General features: G+C 46.5%; 1 protein-coding gene across 1 annotated transcript; it reads right to left on the bottom strand.

The window, feature by feature from the left end:
- Positions 1-2,839: 2,839 nt before the first annotated feature.
- MUC20 (mucin 20, cell surface associated) lies at positions 2,840-11,689 on the bottom strand. Its single transcript, XM_043594438.1, has 4 exons — positions 11,538-11,689; positions 6,728-8,068; positions 4,676-4,767; positions 2,840-3,189 (listed from the first exon to the last, which is right to left on the bottom strand). The coding sequence occupies exons 1-4, from the start codon at positions 11,629-11,631 to the stop codon at positions 3,121-3,123; spliced, it is 1,596 nt and encodes a 531-aa protein (XP_043450373.1). The 5' UTR covers positions 11,632-11,689; the 3' UTR covers positions 2,840-3,120.
- Positions 11,690-13,264: the final 1,575 nt, after the last annotated feature.

The raw sequence follows: 13,264 nt of genomic DNA, 5'->3' as shown, positions 1-13,264 counted from the left end.
ATGAAAGGTAAACACTATTATTAACCAAATGACTATACAGGGATAGCTTATTTGTGTTTTGTTTTGTATTTTGCCTTTATTGGCTGTTATAACACAGCCTGTTCATTACATTGGCCTGTAATGAACACATTTACTTATTGGGCTTTGCACAGATTCTTAGTTATTTCCTCAAGAACCCCTTTGGAATGAAATTAGTTAAAGGGATGCACATTTTTAAGGCCTTAGCTAGTCAAATTGTCCTCCAGAAAAGCTGTCCCAACTTCATTCACACAAGCAGTGTTTAAGAGTGTTCTTTCCCCTCTCACACCCTCATCAACATAGAAATTATAATTTTTATAATTCTTTACTTATTGATACACAGTTAGCAATATCTCATTGTATCAATTTACTTTTTTTTTTTTTTTGCCAGTGAAGTTTCTTTTTCATGGAAAACAGGCACTAATATTCCTGCTTTTGGAAGGCATTTATACTCCTACTTTCCTATTGGTATATATGCTTTTTTATTGCCTTGTAAGAGCTCTTTGTGTATTAAGGAGATTCTGGTTTTGCCATATATGCCATATATGGTAAATAAATTCTTTCAGTTTATTATGTCTGTACATGTCTGCCCTCCCCTACTAACTTTAGCCCCTGTGGGAAGAGACATCTTTGAATCCCCCATAGCACACAACATGGTCTCTCTTCTGTTGTTGGTGCTCATCAAATATGCTGGGAAGAATGTTTCCATTATTTTTGTCCAGCCTACTTTATAAAACTCATTCTGCCCCACTCTGCAAGAGAAAGGGGATCAGTTGAATAGGCACACTCCCCTTATTCACAAGAATATCCAAAGTTGTCTTATTTCCTTCATTCATTTAACAAATATTTACTGAGAACCTTTTATGTGCCAGGCACTGTCCTAGATGCTGGGTATACTGGAGTGAACAAACTCTTACATTCTAGTTGAGGGAGACAGATAGTAAACAAGACAAAGAAATAAAATATGTATTATGTTAGGTTGTAATCAACGTTACGAAGAAAATCAAAGCGGAGGGGGTGGTCAGGCAGACCCCCTGCGAGGGTGGAAGGGGTGTAAGTGTTAGCCAAGTGGATATCTGCAGGAGAAGCATACTAAGCAGACTGAGCAATGCATGCAAATGTCCCCAGGCAGGAGCGTGCATTCAAGGCCTGATGCATTCATAGAACAGCAAGGTCAGTGTTGCTAGAGCGCAGTTAGCAAGTTCAAGAGGCTGGTGGAGTGGCACAGATTGCATACAGCTTTGCAGGCCATTATAGGACCTTTGCTTTCTGTCTGAATGAAATGGGAGGGTTTGGAGCCAAGGAGTGGCCTCGTCTGCCTTACATTATAGAGCGACAGCTCTGGCTGGTGTGCTGGGACTACACTGGAGGTGGGGGGCAAAGGTAGAAAGAGGGAGACCTGTTAGGAAGATGTTAGTAATCCAGGTGAGAGACCACGGCAGCTCGGACCAGGTGAGAGCAGTGGAGGTGGTGAAGAAGGGTCAGGCTGTGGGCGTATTTTTGACAGCAGCAACGCCAACAGACTTCTCTGATGAGATGGATGTAAAGTATGAAAGAAATAGAGTAATAAAGACTGGCTTTGAGGATTTTGGCTTGGGGAACTGAAGGATGTAATTGACATAATGCAGAAGACACAGGCAGAGTAGGTTTGGGGGAAAGACTAAGACTCTGATTTGGGTGGTTCAGTCGGTTGAGCATATGACTATTGATTTTGGCTCAGGTCATGATCCCAGGGTCATGGGTGGGATCAAACCCTGTATCAAGCTCCATGTTCAGCATGGAAACTGCTTGGGATTCTCTCTCTCTTTCCCTCTGCCCCTCTATCCCACTCACACACATTGTCTCTAAAATAAAATTTAGAATAGAATAGAATAGCATAGAATAATAAAATAAAATATGTATGTGTGTGTGTGTGTGTGTGTGTGTATATATATATATATATGAAATATTGAATGTGAGATATCTCAGACCAAGCAGAGAGGTTGAATATATACATTAACGATAGTTGTATTTAAGAGGTGGGATTTTAGAAATTTTTTTCTTTCTCTTCTACTCCTCTTTCCATTTCTGTCTTTTTTTCTTAGCCCTTTAAAATTTTTTTTTCAACGTTTATTTATTTTTGAGACAGAGAGAGACAGAGCAGGAACAGGGGAGGGGCAGAGAGAGAGGGAGACACAGAATCTGAAACAGGCTGCAGGCTCTGAGCGGTCAGCACAGAGCCCGACGCGGGGCTCGAACTCACAGGCCATGAGATCACGACCTGAGCCGAAGTCGGACGCTCAACCGACCAAGCCACCCAGGCACCCCGCCCTTTTGAAATTTTCAAAATTTGAAAATCATAAGCAAGTTTTTTTACAATAGAATAAAGATTAGCCACATTTATTTTTTTAAATAATAATAACTTGACTTATGAGCTAGAGGAAGGAATACTTGAGTATTACAGACTTTCTTGTGATCTGTTTGTGTCCAGAATTTGAAATTCAGGTCAATTCAACAAACATTCTCTGTCATCCTACTACAGGCCAGGCACTCTGCTAGGTTCAGGGGATACTAAGATAAATATGGTCCCTGCTCCAAAGGAGCTCAAAGTTCAAAAGGCTCCAGGGCCAACCTCAGCAAGTGTTATAATCAAGGTCCAAACCAAGAACCAGGGGAGAATGAAGGAGGGAGGTAAAGGGAAGATGCCCTAAATCCCTGTATCATATAAATATCAAAACAAACAAACAAACCCACACATACCCCATACTGATAAAATAGATAATCTCTGGACCACGCTGAATATAATATTAATGTCCAATGGAAGCACAAAGCAGGTGACAGATGGGTGATCAAGTCACTCTTTACTGAAACACAACACATGTGCCAAAGGAAGTCCAAGAACATCTTTGGAACACCCCCCACCCAGACCCCCACACACTCAGGCATATGTGAGTCAGGGTCCTGCTGCCAGGTCTGGGAAAAGGGCTTAGGCCAGCTGACCTCCTGGGAAGCTCCCAGGTATATCTCAGCACAGTAACTTGGCTCTAGTCTATGGGGGGCCCAGACCACCAGCAGCACTTCCCCCTTTGGCACACAACCATGCCTGGCCACAGCTGATGTTCCTTAATCCTTCTTGACACGCAGCAGAGACACTTGGATGGGAGGCATGTGGGTATGCAGTTCATGGAGGAGCTGTAGGGCAAAAGGAGAAGGTGGTACTTCCAGCCCACCTGGCCTATGAGTTCACCACAGGCCAAGGACAGGAAGGGACAGTGAGAGAGAACGTAGGAGGAGGCCAGCAACACTCCCTGGGCCCCCCACCGGCTAGGCATGAACTAGGTGCTTCATGCACACAATGCTATTTAACCTCACAATAACCTTACAAAGCAGGTAGTATTCACTTCATTTTATAAGGGAGGAAAGTAATACGGAGTAACTTACCCAAGGTCACACAGTTAGGAACTGGAATTCACCCTCAGATCTATATGGCTCCAAACTTGTTGTTTGTCTGAGTCCTGAACCCTGAGCCCTACATCAGTGTCCCGCTCCTGACAAGAGCTCGTGCCCAACACCTACATGGCCTGATTCCTATGCCTCAGCTCCTGACCTGTTCTCTCTCCCTGGCCTCTTTCTGAACCCTGAAATAGTTTCCAGTCTGGGAGACTCAGATCTGGCACCATTCTGGCTTCCCTCTTTGACTAGGATTCACACTTGCTACTTTGATTATCAAGTGCAGTAGGCATTTGTCATTTCTTTGGCTGTCCCAATTCAAAACCCCCATGCTGTGATCAGAGATCTCATTATGGGAGTCCTGATGGGCCCCTTTCCACTAAGAGAACTTTAAGAGCCCAGATACTTCCTCTTCTCATCCCCTAGCAGCAAGATGTGGGCACAAGAGCTAGACTGAGCTGACCTAGTTTAACCTTCCAGTGATTCATATTATCCCCATAATCTCTGACCCCAGAATTCCACCATTGGAAGCTTTGTCCAGTGATCTGGGTCTTAGGAGAATTTTCCCAACTTATACAAATATACCCCAATCTTGGTCCCCATCTGGAGCATACATCTATGGGGTGTTTTCCTGCCTAGCATTCCTATTTCCTTTGGGGCCTGTCCTTCTCATTCCATGTGGTTGAGCTGTCACTCATAGTGGCCCTTGCAGGCCAATGAGATCAGTGTTTCCCTAGTATAATAAGCAGACCTTGGGAGAGGGAAGTGTCTGTAACTCTAGGGCTGTCACAGCCACCTTTCTGTACATATGGAGAGAGATTCTGAACAATGAAGAGCTAAGAGAGGTAGGGAAAGAGAAAATCTTGATGATCATGTCTAAGCTGCTGGATACAGCCATAACTGAAGCTGGAACAGTCATTTCTAGTTTTCTCAGCCAATAATGCCTTGCCTTTTCTGTGTAAGCTACAATGAGTTGATTTCTGCTACTTGTAACCCGAAGTCCTGCCTATCTGCCCATTAATGTCATTGATCTTCTCCCAAGGGCCAGAAGGCCTGACCTTCCTAGGGCCTGAGGAAATTGGGGGTGAAGGAAAGAATTTCTTTACATAGCACAGAAGGGGAATTCCCAACTCAGGAAAAACAGACAGAAGCCAAGCCAAGCAGGGATCCTTAAATTTAGTTCCTAATTCTCTCCTCTACTTTCTTGGCCCAGAAAGTGCCCACTCACCTGCTGCATCAGCCTCTCTACCACTCTAGGGTCAGTGAGGTCTTCTGGAGAGGCCACACTCAGCCGCAGAAGGAAAAAGCCTCCATCCCCACCTACAAGTTTAAAAAAAGCAGCAGATGAAAATATGGGTAAGTCAGTTCAGGAATCATGACATGACCCATGCTACCCAGCCTCTGTCCACACCTCTGCACATATGTGTTCACTCTCATGTGTAAATGTGTCGGTGTTCACATGCGAGCTTACATTTACTCACTGCAAAGAGAAAGAGGACTCCTTCTCTCCAATAACTGGGCTCCTTGTAGTGTCTTCCCAACAAGAGTGAAAAAGGCCCCAACCACATTCAGAGAAGTCAAAAGAGTAGCGTGAGGAAGGAGAAATCAAAGTGAATCTAGAATGTTCTCGAGGACTAGCGGTCACAGATGGGCTGTTGGGAAAGGGTCCAGACAGGGAGAATGCCTGAGAGAGGCCGGCTCTTGGAGGTGATGCCCTCAGCCAATGCTTTCCAGTTCCAAGTTGGTGGAGGTTTCGATCCAGCCTTCCCAATTTAGCAGCGCTGTAGGCAAGTTCTGCCTTTTGTTGAGCCCTAACCTGCTTGCCTTAACTGCCCTCTTGTAGTCATTTCCCCCTCTCAGAATACTGTTAGAACTGATCCAGTCACTGCACTTCTATATTTATATAGACCGATAGAGATATCAATATTGATATCTCATCCTTCTTGTTTTTGCTGCCACCTGCATATTTCATGGCCAGAAGATTCACAAGAAAATAATTCTGCCAGTTATGTGTATGATGGAAGCTGTGTAGTTGGGGAACAGCAGTGGGAGAAAGACATTTTATGCTGACCCCTTATGAACCTATTGATTTTTAAATCATGTCAATGCAGTATCTAATCAACAAATAATAAAGAAAAGCATTTTTAAATAAAGATATATTAATAAATTGAGCTTTAAAAAATAAAAGCACAATAGGAGGTTATGAGTTGGAATCAAACAGACTTCCATTTGGAGTCCCACTGCTATCTTTCTAGCATCTTTAAAACTGTTTCCTCACCTGTCAGGTGGGGCAATAACACCCACCTCATAAGGTAGTTTTGAAGGTTTAATTAGAAGAGATAACACATGCAAAGCTCGTAGTTCACTGCCTGACATCAGTGAGAACATTCAGCCAGTACCAATGCTTCACTGGTTGTGAAATATTTTTATATGATCTCTCCCTGGAATACAAAAGATGTTCAGTAAGGTGATCGTGATTAATATTTTTATTTCACCTCCCCACAGAGGCAGGGCCAGCTGAGGACACCACAGGGATGAGGCATGAGGACAGTGACAGGAAGTAGAGGTGGAGGCTCCAGGCTGACCAGAAGCTGGATTGACCCAGCAGCCTCTGATGAGGGGGCTTCATCCCTGAGAAGTATCTGTTGTCTCAGACATGTAGCTTTAAATGCCCAAACGTTTGCCCAATTTATTCATTTATTTAAAGTCACTGTCTATGGCTCCAAGCCCAGAAAGCCCCACTCTTATGGGGTCCCAGCTGCTCAGGGGGCAGCAACTTGGGCCAGACATTCGCACAGTGCCCCTCTGTGTGGCTCTAGCTGAACCAGAGGTTTCCAGAGCATGAGGACTGTGGCTTTTGAATACAATTTGGGGCCTCACCCGGCACACAGTAGTTACTTAACCGTTAATATCACAGAAGGGCAGAGTTGGAAAGGACGTCATTGTTCATGCAACACAGCCCCCTGCAGTTACTGGTGGAGAAACTGAGGCCCAGAAGGGAAAAGGACCTGTTCTAGGCCACTAGATTGTTAAGGGCAAAACCAGGGTCTCAAACTATTTCTGCAGACTTCCAACCCCACAGTTTTTCCATATGCCTTCCTAACTCTTCCTGTTTCTGATTTTGGCAAGAATCACTAGAAGATCATGAAGACGTGACCTCAGAGACTGGGCTCAGAATAAGCCTCCAGATCCTTCCTTCCTCCCTATCCCTTAAGCATGTAGACATTCTGGAAATTCCCAACTCCAAATCCCCAAGATCACACCTCCAAGAGCCACTTACCTGCAGTAACTTCTGTGGTCCACCTTGTCTGAGCAGTGGTGGGCATGGCTGTTGGGGGCTTCCATTCAGTCATGCTGGCTGTCTTCAAGATCTTTGCTAAGGCTGTGGTCTTGACTAAGGTGATATTTGCCTCTGGGCTGCTGTTGGCCACAGTCAGATGCACAGAAGGAAAGGTGTTCCTGCTGATGGGGATGGACCCATTGGTTGTGCTGTCTGTGGTTGAAGTCTCTGAGGGGGTGGAGTTCTTGCTAGTGGTTGCTTGGGTGTGGCTGTAGGCCCTATCTGAGAGTCCAGCAGGGGGAGCCACTTTGCCCACAGTTGACCCAGTCCCTGTGGAGATTGTAACTGAGACCTCGGTGTGACTTGTCTCAATAGAGAAGGCTGAAGTTTCTTCCAAGGGGTTCGTGTTGACTGTCACCAAAGTTGTGCTGGGGGTAGTGGTCTTGGCTGCTGCTGTTTCTCCTTCTATGGTGCTATTAACAGGTAGCGGGGTCTCAACTGTGGTATCAGGCATGACTGGTTCTGTGCCTCTGGCTCCTGACACAGTCTCAGCAGATGTCATGGTCTTGGTGAAGTCTGATTCTGATTCAGTGGAATCAAGCAAAGCTGACACCTCAGAGGCTGACAGGGCCTTTCCTCCTGTGGGATCATGATCTGTGTCCAAGGTCCCGGGAGTGGTGGCAGTTGTTTCTATTTCTACAGTGCTGCAATTGGTAACCTCAGTGTTGGGGATGGTGTAGGCAAGCAAGGCTTTAGCCGGAACAGTGGTGTCAGATGCCAGGGCCTGTGAGGTGGCAATGGCCATAACCGAGCTGTCAGAGAAGGCACTGCTCTCCGAGGTCAGGGCCTCGGCTTCTGCAGAGGTGTGAGCCAATGTCAAGATGTCAATTACGATCCTCTTTGCCTCTTCTGAGCTGTCATCGGTACAAAGGGTGTCAAAGACAGATTCCACGAGATCGGTGCCTATAACCGTCTCAACTGTAGTCATTCCAGTTCCTGTGGGGTTGCCACTTGCGGCTGATGCCTCCATAGGAGTGGTGATCACAACCATGAATTTGGAAGGTATCATTTTTGTGAAGGCCCTGGTCTCTGTTGCAGGAAAAATGGTCTTGGTTTCCCTGATCTCTGCATCTGAAATGGTGCTGGCCAGGATTAAGGTCCTATCAAAGGTCTGGGTGCTCAGGGTTTGAGTTTCCAAAGGGATGTGGCTTTGCACGGAGGTCTCAACAAGGTCAGTCATCTGGAAGTCTCCCTGTGAACTTGTCTTGATCCCCAGAGTCATGGTAGTCACTTCTATGTGGTTTGTTGTCACCAAAGGGCCTGGTCTGCTGGTGCTAGGGCCTGTGTTGGGTAAGACCACCTTTGTAAGCCATGAGTCCCCATGGACTGACTTCACACAAGCCCTTGTGTTTATGGCCTGGGCACTACTGGGAGGAAGGTGGGGAGGGGAAGTTGTTTTTACTCCATTTTTTATCTATACATACAAGAAAGAAGGAGGTGGTATTGGGAAGACCAGTCCCATGTGTCAGCCATGGAACTGGGATCACCTGACTGATGTCCTCTGATGACCCACTTGAGGCAAGCAAGCCTCAGAATCTAGTTGATTATTGGTCTGAAGCCATCAGAGGGAATGCGTGGGGCCAGGATCCAGCTTCAAGGGGGAGAAAAGGAGGCATAAGTCTAAGTGAATCAACAACTACAGAGCAAAAATCACGACTCTCAGAACCTTCTCAAAGAATCCTTGTTACTTTCCATTGATACTTTACTCATCCAGCAAATGTTTCCCCATGGAAGTGAAAACTCTTCAAATACAGGAAACATCTGTGGTTTTGTATTTAGAGGTATCTGGGAGGACTGGGAGAGAGGAGCCTCCAGAAACAGAGTGGGTGGTGGCTACTGCAAAAGGGAAGAGAGCAGGCAGAGTCCTTGGGGCTCCAGCAAGGAACCCTGGGGTCCCATCATCTGATGTGGCAGGGATAAGATCCCAGAACTACAGAAATGATGCACCAGGCATGTTCCACTGGAAACAGGGAGCCAAGTGAGGCAAACTTCACTCCTTAGAGATGCCACTAGCATTTCTCTACAGGGCAGAGCATCCCTGTTCATTTGATGGACCCTGTGAGATTGTATGCACAGTGGGCCGAATGGCACCAATGGCCCTGGGGAGGCTACAGCAGGATCTTTTTATGGGCTGATAAGCATGCCTCTCCCATCTACTAAGGAGGAAGAGTTCCCTCTGTAAGTGGGCCAAGGACCCTTTCAGGGAGGGTTACCAGATTTAGCAATTAAAAATACAGGGTGCCCAGTTAAACTCAAATTTGAATTTCAGATAAACAAGCAATAATTTCAGTGACAAATAATGTTTTCAGTATGTGTATTTCTTACATAATATTTGAGACATACTGCTAGAAAAAGCTTTCTTACCTGACATTCAAATTTAAGCTGATTCCCTGTGTTTTATCCAGTAACCTTACTCTTGGAAGGAAAAGAATCAAAATATAAGCCCTCCTTTTCAGGGTTCTGATGGTTTGAGATGGTCTTTACTGAGATCTACTGGCCCAAAAGTATCCAAGGACCCAATGGAAGTACAGGACTAGTTGGTCACCTTGTCCCTGGCTGGCTGTCAGGACAGGGCCCCAGGTCCTCAGTTTGTCCATTGTGTCTCTCTCTGAACAATAAAAGAGCACTGGGCCAGGAAGCAAGAGATTGGGTTCCAGCCCCAGGCCTATTGCCTACTAGCTCTGGAGTCCAATGACTAACTGGTTCAAATCCTGACTCTGCCTCCTACTAGCCAAGTTAGTCCACCAGGCCTCTCCAGGCCTCCATTTCCTCCCTTGTGAAAGAGGGTGATCATATCTGCCTTGCCATAATGGTGAGGACCAGAGGAGAAGGAGGATGGGAAAGTCTTATTTTCCAAAGACTGTAAGGGATTACTAAGCATCCCTCCCAAGCCTTGTCTTCTCAAAGAGTCACTTGAGAGGACACAACCAACTTTAATGCAGTGAGAATGTCAGGCTGTCCCCACATGCATATCAGGTCAGTCATGGCATTCACTCTCATTAGTTGTTCTGCAATCATGCTTTTACAGGAATATACTTTCTCCTCCCCACTTCAAAGCCCAAGATATTTCTCTGAGCTTCCTCAGTCCCCACACAGTGAAAGCAAAGCTGTGTCAACCCACCCAGCCTAGAGCCCAACCAGTGGTGCTCTTGGGGTCTGACCATCCACCTCCCCTGAAGTATTTTCTTCCTTTTCCTGGAACCCTGTGATACCATCCTGCTGTGAAACCTCCTGACGCTTCCAACCCCGTAGCTTCTTCACACCCCTCGGGGCTCTCACAACCCCACCCAAGTTTCTTACCCGCCAGAGGTCTTCTCAAACACAGCAAAGCCTACCCAATCCTCTACGGCTCTAGAATGCTGCAGCTCTCTTGGTCCATTCCTCAGATCAAAAAAGCAGAGAGGAAGGCATGTGTACTATAGATCCTGAGTTTGAGTCCCTTCTCTGCTGTTTACTCCGCTGCTTACCAATCACGTGACCCCAGCCCAGTCTCCTGGCTCAAGCGTGCATTTTTCTCATCTATAAAATGGAGCTACAGGTACCTATTTCATAGGGTTGTGAAGACTAAGTTCAATTAAATGTAAAATGTGCAGCACAAGCCTGGCAGGTCATGAGTGCGTGCAAGAGACAACATGGTCCTAGTGGTAGGCACATGCGGAATAACATTCTGGCTTTGCAGATGAGTTGCAAGATGGTAAGCCTCAGTCCCATCTTGTGGAGAGAGACAGGTAATAACAAGACCCGTGTCTCTCTCATGAGGTTACTGAGAGGATTAAAAAGATGGTGCATGGGAGCATATAGGAAGTCTCGGTCCCTTCTTCTCAATTTGGCTGCGAAACTAAAACTGCTCTAAAAAATAGTCATTAGGGGCGCCTGGGTGGCTTGCTCAGTTAAGTGTCCGACTTCGGCTCAGGTCATGATCTCACGGTCCGTGAGTTCGAGCCCCGCGTCGGGCTCTGTGCTGACAGCTCAGAGCCTGGAGCCTGTTTCCGATTCTGTGTCTCCCTCTCTCTCTGCCCCTCCCCCGTTCATGCTCTGTCTCTCTCTGTCCCAAAAATAAATAAACGTTTAAAAAAAATTAAAAAAAAAAAAAAGAAAAAGATAATGCAGGATGTTGATAATGAGGGGAGATTAGGTATGGGGGGGGGGGGTGCAGAGGTTATATGTGAACCGAATCTCTGTATTTTCTGCTCAATTTTGCTGTGAACCCAAAACCGCTCTACAATAAAAAGTCTATTAAAAAAATAATAAAGACAATGCATGTGACAAGCATGGCACAGTTCCTATGACACATCCATGTTAGTCTCTTTCATAAAAGCCCTGCCCTTCTCAGAATCCGCCCTCCCCAGGCAGTCTGTAACAGTTGGACTTTTCACACAAAAACTGTTTTTTAAAGGAAATCTGGGCTAGGCAATAAACTTGGAGGAGTTGGAATCTTGTCAAGCTGCTTTCTTTGGCTTTAGTCAGATTTATCCCCTGCCGGCACCTCCCTCGCCCCTCCCACCCCTCCACCTCACACACTCCCTGCAGAGACAACCGGCAGCCAGGGCACAAGGACATCATTCATCCTACGGGCTGCAGTGTCATACATGCGTAAGCTGACACACTGCCATTTGCACACTCTTTATCAACAATAGTAATACTTCAGATGTAGCTTTATGGTTAATTCTAATTAATCAACCACAAAGGGCTGCCGGTACAGAAACTCACACCCAGAGCCCTGTGAAGAGAGCAGCCCACACCTCCTTACCTGCAGAGCTCCTGGGGGCCCCAGCCTCGCAGAAGAAAAGGGGCAGAGCCAGGGCCCAGAGAAAGCCCATCCTAACAGGAGCTCCGGCCACCATTGCCCAGCACGTCTGCCCAAAGCCTCTCACTGCCACCTTTTCCTGCTTCCTCAACCCAGAGAAGAGGGGCGGGCCACCTGCCTTGGTGTGGCTGGGTAGTTTCCAGAAGCAGCCAGGTGATCATAAAGGCACAGGCTGAGAGGTAGCAGGGCTGTCAGCAAAATACCCCTGCTGCCTCCTTGGCCCAGTGGCCTCTCCTCTCAGAAGTTTGATTGGAAGATATAAAATCATTCCCACAGTGATATTCACCCCTCAGTCCTGCAGCCAGGGAGGCCATGGAAGATAGTGTTTCACATTTCCCCCCTTTCTACAACCCTTCCCTCTTCTCCCACCCCTTGTGCATGGGATTTAGGCTTTTAGTTCAGCACATCTGGGTTTCATTTCTAATCCTACCCTTTATTAGCTCTATGACTAGGGCAAATTAAAGAATCTTTCTGAAGCTCAACCTCCTGATCTATAAAATGGGAGTAATCTTTAACTTGCTGGGCCATTCTGTGAGGACGACATGAGAGAGTAAGTCTCTTACACAGTGCCTACTACATACTGGTTGCTCGTGGAATACATGTACATCTTAGGTGCTCAATGAATGAGAGCCCTGACATCTATCCTGATCCTCAAGCAGTAGAGAGAAGGGACAGCCCCCCAAAGTCTGCAGGAGACAGTGTGGAGCAGGACTCTGATCTCTAACATCTTTCCAATGATTCCTGTGATTCTGCATCCCTGCCAGAGTCAAGACCGTGTCCAGACTGGAGGTGTGGAACGGGAAAGGCACTAGCCAGGAGAAGGGAAAGGGAAAGTGTGCAGATCGGAGTCACAGAGCCTGGGAGGAGGGAAGTGGGAAGGTGCCAACTTACAGAAGCTTAGGGGATTTGGCTATAAGAAGGGGGATGAGGCTGAAGAATATATTTCCAAATACCCTAGAAAAGAATGTTACCCCTTCCAGGGGCCAAGGAATGGGCTGCTGTGGCCACAGCCAGTGGCAGCAGACAAGATACCTGGGGGATTTCAGGGCCAGAGTTTTGTGATGAAAGCCACTCTATAGTAGAGTGGATCAGCATCAAGAAATCACAAAATCTTACTGCTGGAAGGAACTTCAAAGTGCAGTCAGAAAACCTAAGTTCTCTTTCCAGCTCCTTCCTTAAGAGTGGCCCAGGAACTGTGTGATCTTGGACAAGTTATTTTCCCTCTCTGGGCTTCCATCAACAAGGTCCTCTTGGCCATGCAGTCTGAGGTTCTGCATTGGGTGTACAACACTGTCTTCTGGAATTTCACCCTGCATTGAGATGAAAAAAACAAAAAAAACAAAAAAAACAAAAAACAACTCTGCTGCCTGGAAGAAGGAGGGAGTCATTCTAGAACGTGGGGGGAGACTCCATGAGAAGAGCGTGAGCAGGTCCACCTGGGACACAGTCCAGGACGTGGAGTCAGAGATCTTGGACCCCAGTTCCAAAAACATGGTTGATCTGCAGAGTATTCCCGACAGGCTGAACCTTTCTACCCTCCCATTCAACCTAAATCCTTCACTTTATCAAAAGGAAGGATGGATATCCCCCTGGGGGATTTCAGAAGAGGAGAGGAGGCCCCAGGCCACAGCAATGACCTGAACTCTGTTTGGCCCTGTCTTGTAGCATGA

This window comes from Prionailurus bengalensis, chromosome C2 (genome assembly GCF_016509475.1).
Source record: "Prionailurus bengalensis isolate Pbe53 chromosome C2, Fcat_Pben_1.1_paternal_pri, whole genome shotgun sequence".
Taxonomy (NCBI): domain Eukaryota; kingdom Metazoa; phylum Chordata; class Mammalia; order Carnivora; family Felidae; genus Prionailurus; species Prionailurus bengalensis.
This window is presented reverse-complemented; position numbering and strand designations above follow the sequence as displayed.

Bases quoted from the DNA above. Each gene is read 5' to 3' on its own strand.
- MUC20 (XM_043594438.1), bottom strand. From the start codon at position 11,631: ATGGTGGCCGGAGCTCCTGTTAGGATGGGCTTTCTCTGGGCCCTGGCT. The intron at 8,069-11,537 runs GTAAGGAGGTGT...TACCCAACACAG, and splicing joins GGCCCCCAGGAGCTCTGCAG to GCCCTAGCACCAGCAGACCA. The intron at 3,190-4,675 runs GTGAGTGGGCAC...TTTGCCCTACAG, and splicing joins TAGAGAGGCTGATGCAGCAG to CTCCTCCATGAACTGCATAC.